Source organism: Acinonyx jubatus, chromosome E2 (assembly GCF_027475565.1).
Source record: "Acinonyx jubatus isolate Ajub_Pintada_27869175 chromosome E2, VMU_Ajub_asm_v1.0, whole genome shotgun sequence".
NCBI classification, from domain to species: Eukaryota; Metazoa; Chordata; class Mammalia; order Carnivora; family Felidae; genus Acinonyx; species Acinonyx jubatus.
In genome coordinates this window covers 12,831,673-12,848,171 of record NC_069396.1, presented here as the reverse complement: position 1 = coordinate 12,848,171, position 16,499 = coordinate 12,831,673, and the positions used below count along the sequence as shown (strand labels likewise).

Sequence of the window (16,499 nt, the reverse complement as noted above, 5' to 3'; positions counted from 1 at the left end):
TGAAAATCATAAAAACAAGAGCAGCCCAGGAAAATGAGAAGTAGAAACCAAGGCCTCAAGTAACAAACCTGCTGGAGCCACTCTTGATCGAGTTTAGTGAATTCATGACAAGGGCACCCAGGTGACATTTCAGAACCAGCCCCTACCTGTACAGGGACAGCAGATCAGCTACATTTGTAGCAACTCTTCTCAAATTGCGAATAATCCCTTCATCTTAGTGTTGTTACAGTTGTCTCGACAAGCATATGGAATTTCATGGGCTAGTAAATTTGTGCTTCAGTTAGTAACTATAAGAAAGCCTAACCCCTTAAAAGTAATACAACTAATATCAGGAACAAGAAAGATGCCTACAATCCCTACTCCTTGTCACAACTGGACAAGAGAAAGAAATTGTAGGAATTAAAACTTAAGAAAGAAGAAAAACCATTACTGTCTCTATGATAAAACTGAACCCTGAAAATTCCAGGTACTCAACTAAAAAACAACTATAGTAAGATAAATTAATAAAGAAATATAGACTAGAAAAAATAGCTTTCAAAAATCATAATCACTTAAAAGACAATGGAACAAAGACACCCTTCCCACTCACAACTAGCGACAACAAAATATTATTCAAGTGAACTTAAAAAATGTGTAACATCTATAAAAGGAAAACTTCAAAATACCTCTTCAGGTCACCAAAAAACTTGAGTAAAACTAAAAGGCATTCTTTGTAAGATTTAACATATTTCGTCAATTCTCCCTAATATATAAATGTAACATAATCCAAAAAATACCAGCAGCAGTATAATTATACTAGATAATTATAAAGTTGCCAAAGGGAAATAAGGAAACAGGAATTATTTTTTTCCAGAGTTTGCAAGCTATAAGGGACAATAAGCACTAGCAGGTATTAAAATATATAATAAAGACTCCATAATTAAAATAGCATAATCCTGGATCATGAACAGATAAACCAAGGGAACAGAATAAAGGTCCAGAAATAAACCTGAATACATACAAGAATTTAGTATCTGGTAAGGGTACAATGTGAAAGCAATTGGTCATCCATGTGGAAACATGTGTGATCCATAGCTCATCAAGTACAGCAACAGACACTGCAAAAGGATGGCGCATTTAAATATTTAAAAAAAAACACAGGGGCGCCTGTGTGGCTTAATGAACCCACTAAGCGTCCAACTTCGGCTCAGGTCATGATCTCACAGCTTATGAGTTTGAGCCCCTCATTGGGTTCTGTGCTGACATCTCAGAGCCTGAGCCTGCTTTGGATTCTGTCTCCCTCTCTGTTCCTTCCCCGCTCGCACTCTTGTCTCTCTCTCTCAAAAGCTTTAAAAAAATTAAAAACAAAACCACAAACCCATACTCAGCAACACCACTAACTGTAAAAGTAATGGAAGAAAACTGGGAAAATTTTATAAGCCTGGAGTGGAGAAGTCCCTTTTATATATCAAACTCTAGAAGGCACAAAAGACCGATCAACTCAATTACAATAAAAATCAAAAAATCTTCTGCAACATATGAAACATTTTCCTAATTTTTTAAAAAACCCTTCTACATGACAATAAATGAAAAGACAAATGACAAACTGGGAAAAAAACTTATAACTCAACAGCAAGGACTATCTGACTCAGACAATGCTCAGAAACTGGTAAACAGACCAATCATTCAATACAAAAATGTACAAAGGTATGACCGGAACATTCAGTTATGCAACATTTCTTAAACATTTACTATGTGCCAAATACTTCTCTAGGTGCTGGGGAAATAAAAGTTAAGACAGGCAAATGTTCCTGCCTTCGGAGAACTGACACTTAAACAAGGATAACTTGCCGAACAAAATAAAACAGATTTTATCAGACAGTGGTAGGCACTACAGAGAAAAAGAAAGTGGGAAGGAGGAGCGGGGGAACCGGGGGATGGGGCCTCATCCAGCAGATACCACTCAAATAAGACCTGAAGCAGGCGCAGCTGCGAGAGTCTGGGGGGGGGGGGGGGGGGCGGTGGGAGGACGAGCCAGGAGAGGGAGAGGAAATGCAAAGGCCCTGGGGAAGGAGCAGCAGCACATTCAGGGACAAGCAAGTAGCGGGACAGGTAGAGAAGGTAGGATCACATCAGAACAGGGTGGCGGACGGGCAGGCAGGAGTGTGCAGGTCCTATAGAAGAGCTTTTCCTTGGAAATGCACTCCAAAAAGTTGCTTCATACTCTGGTTTCTCTTCAGATCGCATAAATCTTTCGCCTTTTACAAAAAGTTGCTTCATCCCACATATAAAGAAAATTACAACTGCACTGACAATTCTCTGTCAGCCCAAAGTGTGAAAACCCTGTACTGGTACACGCATACACGTACAAGGAAAGAGATGCTCTTGTACACGGAACTGTTTATAACAGCAAAGGCCTACAACCGAAACGCCTCTTAGTACCAGCCTAATGATTCAACGATCTGATAGAACACTATCCTGCTGTTAAAAAAAGAAACCGGAAGTGCTTCCTCTTTAGGGACTGACAGGGCAGATCTATACCATCAATTGGTGAAGAGATAAAGGACAGCAGTATGCTTCCATCTATGTTTCTAAAACGGGACTAAGAATGTCTTTGAACTTGCTCGCATATGCACAAAAATCTCTGACATGACCTTCAAATACTAATAGTTGTATCACTGGTAGTGGTTGATGGGAACTGGTCGGGTGGCACTAAATACTTTCCATAGGTTTTAAACCACGTAAACGTATTTCCTATTCGAAACAGTAAGTAACTTAGTCCAAAATGTTAAAGTGCCCCTAATGCAGCCTGCCTCCGTTCCCGAGACCCAGTCAGATCTGGCTCTCTAACCCTGCCAGTGCCCGGCAGGCGTGCGACAGCCGGCCACCTTCCTCCACGGGGCTCACCTCTATGGGGATGTAGAGCATGAATCCCGGCTCTCCTGTGTGAGTCATGCTCATCACCCTGATCCCATTTGCGTAGCCCACACTCATCTCCTGTGGAAGCAAAGGGAGGAGGTCAGCACAGAGAGTCTCCAGAGGAAGTGAGCGCTCAACATGTGTGTTAAAGGAACGAACACCTGAGGTAAACCTCTTATCAGCTCCGCACCCTTTGACCCTATGGCAGAGCCATGCGCCTGAGAGAAATTCATCCCCAGAGTGGTCTGTTTCCGAGTACTGGGGTCACCAGAAACGGAGCACGGTCTTTACACTCTTCTCATGAAACATCACCATTTCAGGAGCACTAGCCAAGCTGCTGGTGGGAAGTGGAGGCGAAGTCTTTACAATCGTGAAACATTTCTTTTCGCAAAGTCCTCCTAAAGGTTTGTTTTAGGGGTGCCCGAGTGGCTCAGTCGGCTAAGCGTCTCTTAATTATGGCTCAAGTCATGATTTCAGGGTTCGTGGGATTGAGCCCCAGTGCAGAGCTTGATTGGAATTCTCTCTCCCTCTCTTTCTGCCCCACCCCACTTGTGCACTGTCTCTAAAAATAAAGAAAGAACCTTAAAAAGATTTCAGTCAAGAGTGTCAAGAGCAACAAAGACCAGACCTGTGTCTTCTCTGGGGCATCTGGCAGGCAAGTCCAGGGCACCTGCCCTACAAAAGAGGATGCGTGATGACCACAGAACATGGTGCACCTGCTACCCTGGGGTCAGAGATTAGGCTGCTAATTCAAAATGTGTTTACAGCAGCTCAGTTACCTAACAGGCCTCTGACACAATCCCTGTTCCTATAATGGCAAGTGGTTAAGTCCCAGAAGGCACTGGAGCAAACTGTTCCCACAGGAAACCCAACATAACTTGCTACCCTGTAGGCTCACATAGGTGCATCATTCATTCCAGAACCCAAGGCCATGCAGGGAAGGGTTGCTGATGGCTAACGGTGAGACTGTTCTGTTGCTTTCACTCTGCCATGGAGAAAAAGGGACACTGTACAATGAGTACGTGGATCTCAGCTTAGGTTTGAACTTCAAAGAGCCTCCATCAGTCAGTAGCTGCCCCACAGCTGTTTTGCTACAGGTTGTCAAAACACTAGTCTGTTCGCACCTCTCTTATCAGTATTGTTACTACTTCTTTTACTCGGTTCCAAGATGCTACTGCTGCCAAATATAAGGAACTTATGTAAGTTGTTTAGGGCTTCACCTGAACATCTCTTACCTGGAGATACTACACACACAGAAGTGACTCTGTGAATGGAAAAGGAGAAGCACTGCATGGAGAGAAGGAACCTGACCTTAATTGGCATTTGTGGCGTTAGTGTCCTAATCCTTTAATTTACACATTTAATCCACTGCTACAAAAAGCAGTAAATAGAAAGGACTGATATTCAGAAAAGTTAAATCCACTTCAAAGATATCCTAATGCTTATTAAATAAGGAGACCTAGAAAGGTGAAAAATAAAGGGACGAATTTATTGAGACATTTTATTTGCTCCATAAAAGCCCCAACACCCTCTCTCTGTGGAAATTAATGCTGTAGTAAAACTGTGTAATTGCTATCCCTATAAAAGAAACATTCCCTGTCCATTTAAAAACTAGAACTTAATTAGCACCCACCTTGCAGAACAGACTTGGGAAGTGGTCTGGAGTCATAGGGGCATAGGACAACTCGGACAGCACATCCACAGCTCGAGGGCCAATCAGATTGAGGGCTAAACAGAAAAGAACAAGAGATGTCTGGCCAGTCCAGTCACCGCTGAGCCAAAGGGAAAAGTCTGTTTGGGACTTGCTCTCTCACGGCCAGGCCTGGGTGATAAGCCCACGAAAGCGCCTCTCTGCTTAGGCAATCCCAGGATGGACACAGAGTGCCCCAAGTCAGGCAGACACCTCTCCTGACAGGCCTGGTAAATGCATGCACTGCTGACTGCTGGCCAGAGACAGCCTGGCCAGCGTGTTTCCTCTTCCCGGGGACACGGGGAAACAACATCCCATAGCCGCCTTTGTGGTTAGACCGGGAACGTGAGACCGCGTCCTGGCCAGGGCGATGGGAGCCCACTTCCAGGGCCGGCCACAAACCTCCCACACGGTTCCCATTGCCTCCTTCCTCCCACTGTTGCTATATGGTGAGAGCGGCCCAACCAACCCAGGTTCCGTCATGGCACAGCAGCCTGTGGAAATTATACCCCAAACACCCTCTTGGGCTAGGAAACAACTTTGGTTCAGTAAGATTGTGTAGTTTGCCAATCTGGTAGCAAACAGTCAAACAGATCTGCTGCTGTGATGAACGGGCCACGAGGACATGTTGGAGGTGAGGGGCAGTGAAGTGGGGGATAGGCAAGCATTAAAGCTGGAATGAGGAGGTGAGGGAAGGGGCTGCTCCCTGACAAGACTGCTGAGGAAGAGGTAGATCATCAGGAAATTAAGTCCTCCTCAAAAATTATTCACTCACTTAAAAAAAAGTTGAGAAATTTTGAAGAAAACAATATTTAGGTAGTAGATATAAAAATGTATTTTCGAAGTAATTTTCACTCATTCAACCAATATATGCACTCCTCCATCCTGGCTGGAGGGGGCACAGTGGGAAACAAGACAAACGGACTGAAGCACAACTCACCCCTCACTTGCAAAAATGCAGGGACATATCAGGGATCAGTGTTCTATGACCAGGGCGCCTCCAGCACGCTTCTCACTCTGACCCCCATTTCTGAATGTCAGCTATAAAGAAGGCAGATGGAGAAGACGTATCTGGACAGGCTGGCCTCTTGTGCAGCTGAGCCTGCAGGGCCGGCTTACCGGTGTATTTCCAGGTGACATCCTCCAGAAGCAGGTTGCTGTCTTCTGGCATGTGTTTCTTAAGCCAGGCCCAACAGTGGACCTGCTGGTCAGTTGGGGAAATCATGAAGAAACTGAAAGGGAGACCAGAAAGTAATGTAAGCCAGGCAGCAGAAAAAGCATCAGGAAGCAGTCAAGTTAACTCGTTTCAAAGCAGCCAATGAATGAGCAGAATACTGGCAAATGACCTCTTCGCCTTCAGAGGAGACCAGGGGCACATAATTCTAGGATATACTACATAAGCACCGAAGATCCCGGCTTCCTGTTAGTGCCAAGATATACAGACCTACTGACACACCAGAACACTTTTTCCCAGTAGGGGGACTGTTATTTCCACATCAATTTGTATATAATCGGGTATGTTTCTTCCCCATTTTCCCCCGTGGCTTCTATTTGCACTGCATTGCTAAGGAACTGGCCAGGAGTTACCGAAATGTCTTTTCGTCCTCAGTACGGTCATGGTTTCCCGGACCGTGAGCCGGACGCTCTGCTCTGCGAGGACACCTCCAGGAGGCAGCGCACCGCAGGGGTTGGGGGGTGGGAGGCAGGGCGGCAGCCAGCCTTACCTGCGCTTGCTGAGCCGCGCTATGCTACAGTCGTTTTCATACCCTCCACCCTCATTGAGCATGCCGGTGTGCACAATGTGGCCCACGGGTACATCGAGGTCATTGGAGAAGAGGTACTGAAGAATTTCCAATGCCTGGTCTCCGGTGGACTGGAGGGTGAGGGAAGAAAGCAGAGAGAGTGAGCACAAGAACAGCTGGTTGGTAACACAGTCTGCTGAGCAGTGTGACCCCCTGAGGCAATTCAATTAGCCAGTTCCCAACTGCAACAGTATCTGCGGATTTACTCCGCTGCGAGAAGCTCCAAAGAAAGCTCGTTGTTTTTGTTTGTTTTCTTTTTACTGTTTACTTATTTTTGAGACACAGAGAAGACAGCATGAGTGGGGGAGGGGCAGAAAGAGAGGGAGACACAGAATCCGAGGCAGGTTCCAGGCTCTGAGCTGTCAGCACAGAGCCCGATGCGGGGCTCAAACTCACAGACCGCGAGATCATGACCTGAGCCAAGGTCGGACGCTTAAGTGACTGAGCCACCCAGGCGCCCCAACTGGCTCGTGATTCTAATGGTAAGTGGGCCTCTATAAGCAGATTAAAACCCAGAAACAAAGAGCTAAAACTTCAGAAAAATGTATTACAGTTTAGTAAAACACTAAAACATACCAGAGGTCTTACGAAATTGGTTTTGAAGTGGCAGATAAAAAAGGAGACATTCAACAAATATTCAGAAGTTTCTAATCTATTATTTGGGTTTCTCAAGCACTTACTGTTATTTCGAACTTTGTGAAAGAGGACATGTCAATGACACACACAGCTTCCTTACAGCACTTGACTTCAGACTCCACAATGTCAAACCAGTCTGGCTTATAGAAAGTCTTGCTCTGCTCCAATGCCAGGAGGTCTACAGACCGGCAAACAACAAAAGAAAAAGAGAAAAGGACATTTATATTGAGGACTCTCCCCGTGTGGATTAGTATAGTATGACAGGTTTTTCTTTATTCCTCCGGGAACACATTCTAACTGTAATACATTTAAAAATGGGTTTTATTAGTTCTCAAGGCAACAAAAGAATAAACATGAGAACGGGCCTTCTTACCCTTGTCTGGTGGCACGAAGTACTTCGGCCTCTCAAATCCATGTTTTTCCATCCACCTGGCTCCTTGTGCGTCCAGCCGGTCATAGAGAGGAGATGTGCGTAACTGCCTCCCGGTCTGGAAGTCCCAACGAGGAACCTTCAGATCATACAGCAGAGCTAGAACAGAAATAACAGTCTCTGCAAACCCAAACCACCGAGCCGAGAACACAGCATCTCTAGATTCGGGAGTCGCTCCTGTTCAAAAGAGCATGCTTTCCAGGCTAACGGGACCTAATGTGCAAACAGTTCCCAGTATAACAGGCAGGCTCCGGAAGAAAGAATGATGTTGCAAGAGCTGCCCTGATCTTTCCACAGAGTTACAGGGCCGTGAGTCAGGTTAACAACTCCAAGTCTCTGTTCTCAATGACTGTTTCAAGTTAGTAGGCAGAAACAATGGGAGAAAGGTCATGCTTGTAAACCTTGCTAAGTCCCACAGCAGAGACGAAGACTGTATCTGAGGAGCAGAGTGTGAAAACATGGCACTTGCTTCTTTACAGTGCCTGTGTTGCTGGGATCTCAGGACTGTTAGACACATTTCCTCTCTAACATTTAACCCGTTTCTGAGGTGAAAGGGAACATAGCATACCTTGATTTGGTGGCTGCACAGTACTGTCCCAGTCACATTATTCACATAACAAAGCTAGGGTCACAATTCATTTCTCCTAATGTCCAATCTGCAACAGCAATAAGTAAAAATAGCCAGAAAGAGTGTGATCTCTAGTCCCTTCCAAAGAGAAGAGCTGACCTCAAACTATTCCAAACAAGAGGTACATCAGAATGGGGAGGAGGCTGAGAAATTAAAGAGAAGGAACCCACACTGGTTGCCTTATCTTGCAACAATTTTTCAGTCTTCTCTGGTACTTTAGGTTCTATTTACCCTTTTCTCGTTTCCTGTCATGCCTCCCATTTCTATTACATGAGAATCAGAGAAGGCTACCCAGCGTGTCAGGTCATCACAGGGAAACTCGAGCTCCCTTATGATTTGCACAGGTTCTAAAGTAACAAATGGCTAGGGAAATTGAGACTTCTGGTGAGTCAACATTTTAACCAAAATATTTGCCAAAAATAACCTTAGCGGCCACCCATACTGCTGCCGGGTTGTCTCCCACCAGTAAGAGTTCTCTACGACAGGCTAAAAGTGAATACACAGGTGCTAAAGGTCGTTCAAAGGCCTCACCGTGAATGGGACCGCCTGCTATTAAACCAACAATTCATTGTTAAAGGATGGCAGTCACAGCATATGTAGAAACTCAACTGTGAACATAAACATGCCCCAAGTATCTAGCTATATATTTTGGCAAAGTCTCAGAATAGTTCCTCAGTACAGGAAGATGAAATTACAATCTGGTTTGGTTCAATTCTTGATACAAAACCTGTCTCTAGAAAATAAAGGTAAGGTAGAGTAACAAGTTAGAATGAAGCTGGAGAGAAGTAGGAATGAGGAGAACAGAAATGTATGTTTTGTATTTATATGAGAAGTAGTTTCCTATCTTGCTAGCATGTGACAGTTATGACAAAAATCACTCAGAGAAGCTTGAAGCTTTGAGAACAAGCCAAATCCTCTGCCTTGGAAAGCAAACTGTAATCTCAAAGATCAAGTGAGGAGAGAGAACATTCACCTGACATGGGCGCCTTCCAAGCAAAGTGGAAAGCAGACGATGCTAGGAATATACAAGAAGCTGCTGCAGGAAGTCTGATGGCAATTACCACCTGTAAGTCCTTTTCTTCTTTCCTGTTCCCAGAGGTAAATAAAGGACAACATACTAAAGAGATGGTTATGTAAATATCACATGGGGCCTAATGCCCCAACATGGGCCCCCTACCAGTCAAACTCGAGAGGCCAACTTGAAGCAATTCTTAAATAACTGAGGGAAAGATCTGCTCCTCTGAATGATCCAACAGCCCCCAAGAAGACACCTTCGACTAGATGCAAATGGGATCAAGCTCTACTCACGCATGACTTCCATGACCCGGTGGCGCAGAAAGGTACGGCTGCTCTGGAGGGCTCCAAAACGTTTCAAGTCCAATTCCCAGATGCTTTCTGATGGATAACCATGCACCATCCATTCGGCGAGGTACCTGTTTAGATGGGGAAGTTGCTGGGCCTCAGATGGGATACTCTCCTAACTGTACTAGGAAACAAGAACCAACAGAATCAAACATCCTGTCTTGTCACAGACTGGTTGAGAAATTCTGGGCAATTTCCTTAATTTTTCTGAAGAAACAAACACGGATCCATCTACTGCTCTCAAATCTGCTATGACAATCTTAGTTCTAATGATAAGGTTCCCTAGAAAGTGTTTTAAGACATAAGTGACATCTATGAAAAACATACTCTATTTATACATCCAATGGGCTTTTTCTGGAAAACCTTCAGGAGGTTATACATCTATCTGATCATATCTCTGCTTTTGGTAACTCCTCTTCCATGACTGTTTTCAGAACCATTCTATAAGTCACTCAAGAAAAGTGGCCTCAGTTGGTTAAGCTTCCGACTTCGACTCAGGTCATGACCACACAGTTCGTGAGTTCAAGCCCCGCATCAGGCTCTGTGCTGACAGCTTGCAGCCTAGAGCCTGCTTCGGATTCTATGTCTCCCTCTCTCCCTTGCCCACTCACACTCTGTCTCTCTCTCTCTCAAAAAAAAACATTAAAAAAAATTTTTTTAATTAAAAAACAAAGTAGCCTCAGGGTGCCTGGGTGGCTCGGTTGGTTAAGCTTCTGACTCTTCAGTCAGTTCAGGTCATGATCTCATGGTTTGTGGTTTGAGCCACGTGTCGGGCTCCACACTAATAGCGCTGAACCTGCTTGGGATTCTCTCTCTCCCTGTCTCTCTGCCCCTCTCCCACCAGTCTCTCGGTAAACAAAAAAAAAAGGTTGCCTCATTGATAAAAAAAAGTAACTTTTAATTGTGGCAAAATACAAAGAACATAAAATCAACCATCTCAGTCATTTCTAATTGTGAGGTTCAGTGGCATTAAGTACACTGACACTGCTGTGTAACCATCACAACCATCCACCCCCAGAACTCTTCATCTTCCCAAACTGAAACTCCATCTACCTGAGAAGCAGTCCCTCTCCATTCCCGTCCACAGCCTTGGCAACTACTGTGATACTGTCTGTCTTCATGAACGGTACTGCACACAGTATTCATCCTTTCTGACTGGCTTGTTTAATCAGTATGTTATTTTTTTTATTACATATACACATACATGTTTGTTTGTTTATTTTGAGAGAGAACAGAGAGGAAGGGAGAAAGAATCCCAAGCAGGCTCCACACTGTCAGTGCAGAGCCCAATGTGGGGACTGAACTCACGAACCTTGAGATCATGACCTGAGCCAAAGTCAAGAGTCGGCAGCTCAAGCAACCGAGCCACAGAGGTGCCCCATAATCAATATATAGTTTTTAAAGAAAACTTGTACTACTCAACATGATCGTCTGTGTCACTCACCATACTTACTGTTTACAAACTCAAATGCACACTCAAAGGATCAAAACAGCTGAAAAGTACATCCCACAGGCTCCGTGACTAATTCCAAAAAGAGTTACTGAAACCCTGTGCACAGTGACACTGCTAGAATATCCCACAGTGATTACTTTGAAGGGGACAACTCCCAAATGAGGTGTATCTCCTCCTTACTATCAACACACCGGATTATATACACACACTACACACCATATTAGTAACAAATAACTCTGGGAAGCACAGCAGAGCCCAGCAAGCAGAGTCTAATCAAGAGAGACTTACCTTCCAGCCCCTCCTGCAAACGACAGGCCAGCAGAGTTCATTCCCACCAGGACGTAGTAGCCCTGCACTGCCGGAGACTCGCCCATGATGCACCTCATGTCTGGGGTGAAGGTCTCGGGGCAGTTGACCAACTTCATGATCTCCAGAGTCTCCAGTTCTGGCATCCGACGCAGGAGGGAACTCAGCAGGGGCTCTGAGCCATAAAAACAAACCCAAATAGAGTCTTCAGCTTTAGGGAATTCAAAGACTTCAACTCCTTATACTTTCCTACTTCCTCTCCTTTCAGAAAATCACTTGAAAGGGGTTTTCTCAGAAGAGCCAAATGGGCCCTAGATCAGAAAGTAGAAACCCTGGTGTAATTAATGGACACACCTACAAAGCGCGTGGCATAAAGACTAAGAAAAAGGACACTTCTTTGCAAAGGCCAGGAGCTATGGAAGGGCACACAATACATGTGACTACAGATAAGATCTCCAAGGGATTGCTGTTTGTGGAAAGCTCTTCAGTGACACTCGAGGAGACATAGGGTAAAGGCAAGGATTTCCACAGTTGGAAAAGCTGCAGAAGATAGGACCTTGGCCTGTTTGAAAATAAGTCCATCATATGGGACAGTGGTAAGAAATGAAACCAGACTAAAGCTGGCTGGTGGGTACACGGAAGGTTCTGTATACTATTCTCTCCACTTCTGACAGTTTAAAATCCCTCAAAATAAAAAGTTTATTTTTAAAAGGTCCATCAAGGGTTGGGAGGCAAACTCTTCATTATAGACAGTTTCTTATCTTTTGAATTTGGAAACATGGGCCTTTATTAACTATCCAGTAAATAAAATTATTACAAAACTGAGTAGAACATAAATATCGAATCACTGTGAGGCACACGTGAAACTAATACAGTACTGTAGGTCAGTTCTTCAATAAAAACAAAAACCAAGTAAAAGACTGTATTAACAAAACAATTCTTTCTAAAAACGTCTTCAGTCTTACATGCAGTCCTACACAAAAGGTTTCCTCCTAGCCTAGAATTTCAGCAATGATTTTAGTTAAGTAATAAGCCTGGGATCCCCTAACCAAGATTTTCATCCCCCGAATCCAGTACCCAGTGACCGCAGCCTTAGACCAGGCAGACCCTGTGGACTGCCTTCTGAAAGCACCTCATGGGGCTGTTACAAAGATCAAAGAAGAATCTCTTCTTGAAAATGCTTTCAAAAAGATAGCATCTTACACAAACACAGGGCATTATAGTTATCCTGTAGCTCACACACCAAAGTGATCCCAGTCTTCCTGCAGATTTTGAATTTCCAGCTGGTTCTTGCCCTCAGTAAATATTGGCTTCGGGTTCTTCTCAAAGCCCCCAGACAAGATGCCACCCTGCCAGTTCCGGATATAAATTCTTCCATCAGCATCCACAACAGCTGAGGAAGAGAAATGACAAGGGAGTCGGGGGTGGGGTGGGTAGAAGGGAAAAGCAAGGTTTAGAGGCAAGCCAGCTTTCTAAAGGGACAGAAAAAAAGCAGAACAAAAACGCCTACTGGCTCTGTTAGTGAAGAGGATCCAATGAACACAGAGCTTTCAAGGTGATGGGGGAGGATCCTCCCTCTCAGATTACAGTGGAGACTATTTCTCTATCCCTGACCTGCTTAGTTCCCTAGAAGCTCTGTCTAGTCCTCACAACCAGACTATGGAACTGCTGTAGTGACCATGAAAGCCTAGCAGAAAGGGGGTACGGCGAGCTCATTCTAGGGGTTGAGACCTGCCACGTGACGTCAAGCCCTCTCCTGTGGTGCTTGGGGTCCCTGAGCAACCTGACTCTGTAGCTTACCTATAAGCTCTCTACAACATATGCCATTCAAGTCAAAAACTCCAGGTTATATTCCAAATATTCTCAATTTGGACCTCTGTTTGGGAATGCAATTAGCTTACAAAACTAACAAACCAAAACACGGCTTCAGCGGAATGCCCGTTTTATCCATCCTTTCGTAAGGAGTTCTTATGGGCAAGTTAGGATTGGGTCCGCCTCCCTGTAACATGCTTCAGAAAAGACAAGGCTCTCTCAAGCAGAGTCTGTCCTTAGCACAAAGTCTTCCTTTTCAGAGGACAGAACACTGGCAAGGAAATGAGATTAAAGACAAAGCGTAAGTCCTCACTTGGTGTGTTGCTCTGCAGAGGGGTCTCCAAGGGGCGAGTCAGAAGGTAGAAGTGTTCGCAGGCATGTAACGGGATACTAACCGGCTCCTCGTTGGACAGACCCAGCTCGTATGCCCACTACAAACGGACGGATTGATTTGTGGGTGGGAAGAGGAACAGAAAGACAAATGAGCAAGTTCAGCCGCTTGAAAAGAGTTTAATTCAAGTGGCCTATGTGTGCTCTTGTCCCAACGTCTGGGGCGGGAAGCCACACTGCAGCCGGCTTTATTTAGCTCAGTTCATGGGGGGAGCAACACCAGGCTTGTTAAACCATAACCATTCTTCTTTTTTTTTAACCATAACCATTATTCTTATACCAAAGAACGACAGACTTAGGAGCTCATGGGGGGCAAGTGAGGCCCTTCGAACAAAATGCCTGACCTCGACTACAAACCCCGAATACCATCATATGTGATCTTCATGAGGCAAAAAGTACCCGTAGGTCACCACTCGAAGATTGTCGAGTGGAAGGCAAGGCACCAATATGCCTTAAAAGTAGAAGCAGCTTAGTGCTCTGAACTGAATCCAGGCTCCTGACACAAAAGATAGCCTAATACTTATGTGCTAGGTTGTAGAATAAAATGAAATACCACAGGAAGACCCAACAACGAGGATGTGTCAATGCCCAACCGTTTTTGTGGCCTTCCTGGCCAGGAGAGCACGCATTAACCCAGGGTAGAGGAAGGAAAAGGTCACGATGGTGCTTTTCCTTGAGGACTAGCTACAGGCTTCTGATGGAGCGCACGAGAATTCTGAGGTTTCTAGTCCAAACAATAGGTGGTCCCTGACACCTGCTTAGTCCGTCACAGTATTAACCTTACGTCTTCACGCCCCAAATCCCGGCAGTGACTGTTGTTACGTTAGATCAGTGACCCAGTGTTGTTGCTAACCTACCTGACCAGCACAGTTGACAAAATACTGGCACTCAATCTGTCCTTTATCGGTCTCCACGCCGGTTACTTGGCCTTTTTTGACCATTACATGAAGCACGCTTGTACGGTCATAGATCTGCACACCTGTTCCAAGGTAAAGAAAGAGGCAGTGCATCCATCTTCGGATGGCCCAGAATTAAGGCAGCAGCAGATTCTGCAGCAGATTCTAAACCCGTGAGAAATGATGAAAATGCTTTAATTTAAAAACACAAAAACTTCCAGGAACCACATCCTGGGGCAGTGTCCATGGGCCTCTTCCGTGACTGAAAACAGCAGGTCACTTTAGTACACAATTCAATTCTAGGAACCATGAAAGGGGGAAGGGAGAAGAAGGTTAAATAGGGCGTCTTAAATCCAAATCCACCCACACCATGAATCAGTTCATCCAAAGTGCAGAACACCATGGACACTACTTAGTCTTCCCCTCATTCATTCCAAACCCAGGACATGACCAGCTTTTGGACTCAGTCCCCACCAGGTCTTCTGCCCTTGGAGCTTCTCACGTTCTGTGGCGGGGGGGAAATTCCCCTAAGTTTGAACTTATGGTCATTACTAAAAGGCAGTTCCTTAGAACTTTAATAAGAAAAATGTGGCCGTGAGGAAAAACACTTATTAACTTAAGAGAGGATATTCAAACAAACATTCTAAGAGCCAGTGTTCAAATATGGAAGCTGAGTTGGGGTCACTGCCGATTGGGAGACACCTCCTTACATGACCTCTTTCCTCCTCACCCAGAAACATGCTTACCATTTTGGGAGGCAGCACTTGCCAGGGCAAGAGCCACATCAGCAGAGGACACCACCGCATCCTCGGGAACATGCATGGCCCCCACCAGGTCGTGCACGTTTAGGAGAGGGTGAAGTTCGGCCACTTTCTTGGGGGAGATGATCTCAGAAGGGATGCCTATGACACTGCCACAGAACACAAGGGGACAATGACATGCATGGCCCTCTGGCAGAGGTCAGTCTGACAGGAGTGTCAGGACAGGCTTCTAGTCTCATACATACTTCAGCCTGGAGTTGATACGCTTCAGGGAGATGAGCCGGTCCTGAGTTTGGGCCAGAAAGATGGAGCCTGTCCTTATGTAACCTGGAAGGAAAACCAGCCCAGACTGAGCAGACCAGGCCAGCTATAGGGATCAGGTGGGCGAGCCCACTAGGTAACAGGTTAGAAGACCCGTGAGCGGCCCTGGCATAGCCCCATCCAAACATACTCAGCTGGGGTTTGGGGAGGAGTGAGTAGGATTTTAGTGTACATCTTAAATAATCACTCTATTTTTTTAAATGTTTGTTTATTTTTGAGAGAGAGAGAGACAGAGCATGAGTGGGGGAGGGACAAAGAAAGAGGGAGACAGAATCTGAAGCAGACTCCAGGCTCTGAGCTGTCAGCACAGAGCCAGAGGTGGTGCTCGAACTCATAAACCGTGAGATCATGACCTAAGCCAATGCTGGATGCTTAACTGACTGAGCCACGCAGGTGCCCCTTTAAATAATCACTCTTAAAGTCAAAATGAGAGATAACTGTTGCTACAAAGCCTTTGGGAGGGGAATGTACCCCCAGAACCCACCTCTTTCTTTGGTCTTTTTAGGCTTTCTCCTCGTGGTTTAGGTGGGAGTATGGCCCCAAATGCAGGCCACTCACAACATGGGCACCCAGGAGCTACATCCACCCTTTCCTTCCCCAGAATAGCCAATGGGCACATGGCCAAAGTTCAGCCAATCAGACCCCCTGGGATACCGGGTCTGGAGCAAGTGGGTGAATGGCTGGAGGCCAGTCATCTCGGAAGCAGCAGCGTCCTGGCCAGACCGGCCCTGTTTCAGTTGAGGGGCTACCTGTTGTGGGCTCCCCATGGCCTGGCCTCCACGTTACCTGCTCCAGCCGGCAGCCTCCTGCCAACTCACTGGCTCTGAGGGCCTTCCAACAAACTCCTTTTGCCCACGCTGGCCAGTGTTGATTCCTGCTCTTTGCAGTCAACATATATGACACACCCGTGATCATGCTTTGGTCAGTGACGACCCCCCTAATGTGCAATGACTCTCAGTTCTAACGATGAAAAACTGAATCAGCTACCATTTTGGTTTTTTTTTTAATTTTTTAAATGTTTATTTATTGTTGACAGAAAGAGACAGACAGCATGAGCAGGGGAGGGGCAGAAAGAGACAGAGACACAGAATCCAAGTAGGTTGTAGGCTCTGAG

The 16,499-nt window shown here is 45.4% G+C and overlaps 1 protein-coding gene across 5 annotated transcripts in view; it reads right to left on the bottom strand.

Annotated features, from left to right (window-relative positions):
• Positions 1 to 16,499, bottom strand: part of LOC106989630 (pyruvate dehydrogenase phosphatase regulatory subunit, mitochondrial) — a 37,005-nt gene that overhangs the window by 8,464 nt on the left and 12,042 nt on the right. For 3 of the 5 annotated variants that reach the window (XM_053211113.1, XM_053211115.1, XM_053211114.1), the window contains 13 exons: positions 15,310 to 15,391; positions 15,050 to 15,213; positions 14,265 to 14,386; positions 13,331 to 13,448; positions 12,449 to 12,598; positions 11,188 to 11,380; positions 9,393 to 9,517; positions 7,400 to 7,555; positions 7,071 to 7,204; positions 6,313 to 6,461; positions 5,708 to 5,820; positions 4,532 to 4,626; positions 2,887 to 2,976 (listed from right to left, as the gene is read on the bottom strand). In XM_053211113.1, the coding sequence (XP_053067088.1) occupies positions 2,887 to 2,976; positions 4,532 to 4,626; positions 5,708 to 5,820; positions 6,313 to 6,461; positions 7,071 to 7,204; positions 7,400 to 7,555; positions 9,393 to 9,517; positions 11,188 to 11,380; positions 12,449 to 12,598; positions 13,331 to 13,448; positions 14,265 to 14,386; positions 15,050 to 15,213; positions 15,310 to 15,391 (1,691 nt within the window). Of the gene's footprint in view, positions 1 to 2,886; positions 2,977 to 4,531; positions 4,627 to 5,707; positions 5,821 to 6,312; positions 6,462 to 7,070; positions 7,205 to 7,399; positions 7,556 to 9,392; positions 9,518 to 11,187; positions 11,381 to 12,448; positions 12,599 to 13,330; positions 13,449 to 14,264; positions 14,469 to 15,049; positions 15,214 to 15,309; positions 15,392 to 16,499 lie in introns of those variants that run through there. The other 2 variants (XM_053211117.1, XM_053211118.1) reach the window with 2 other exon arrangements.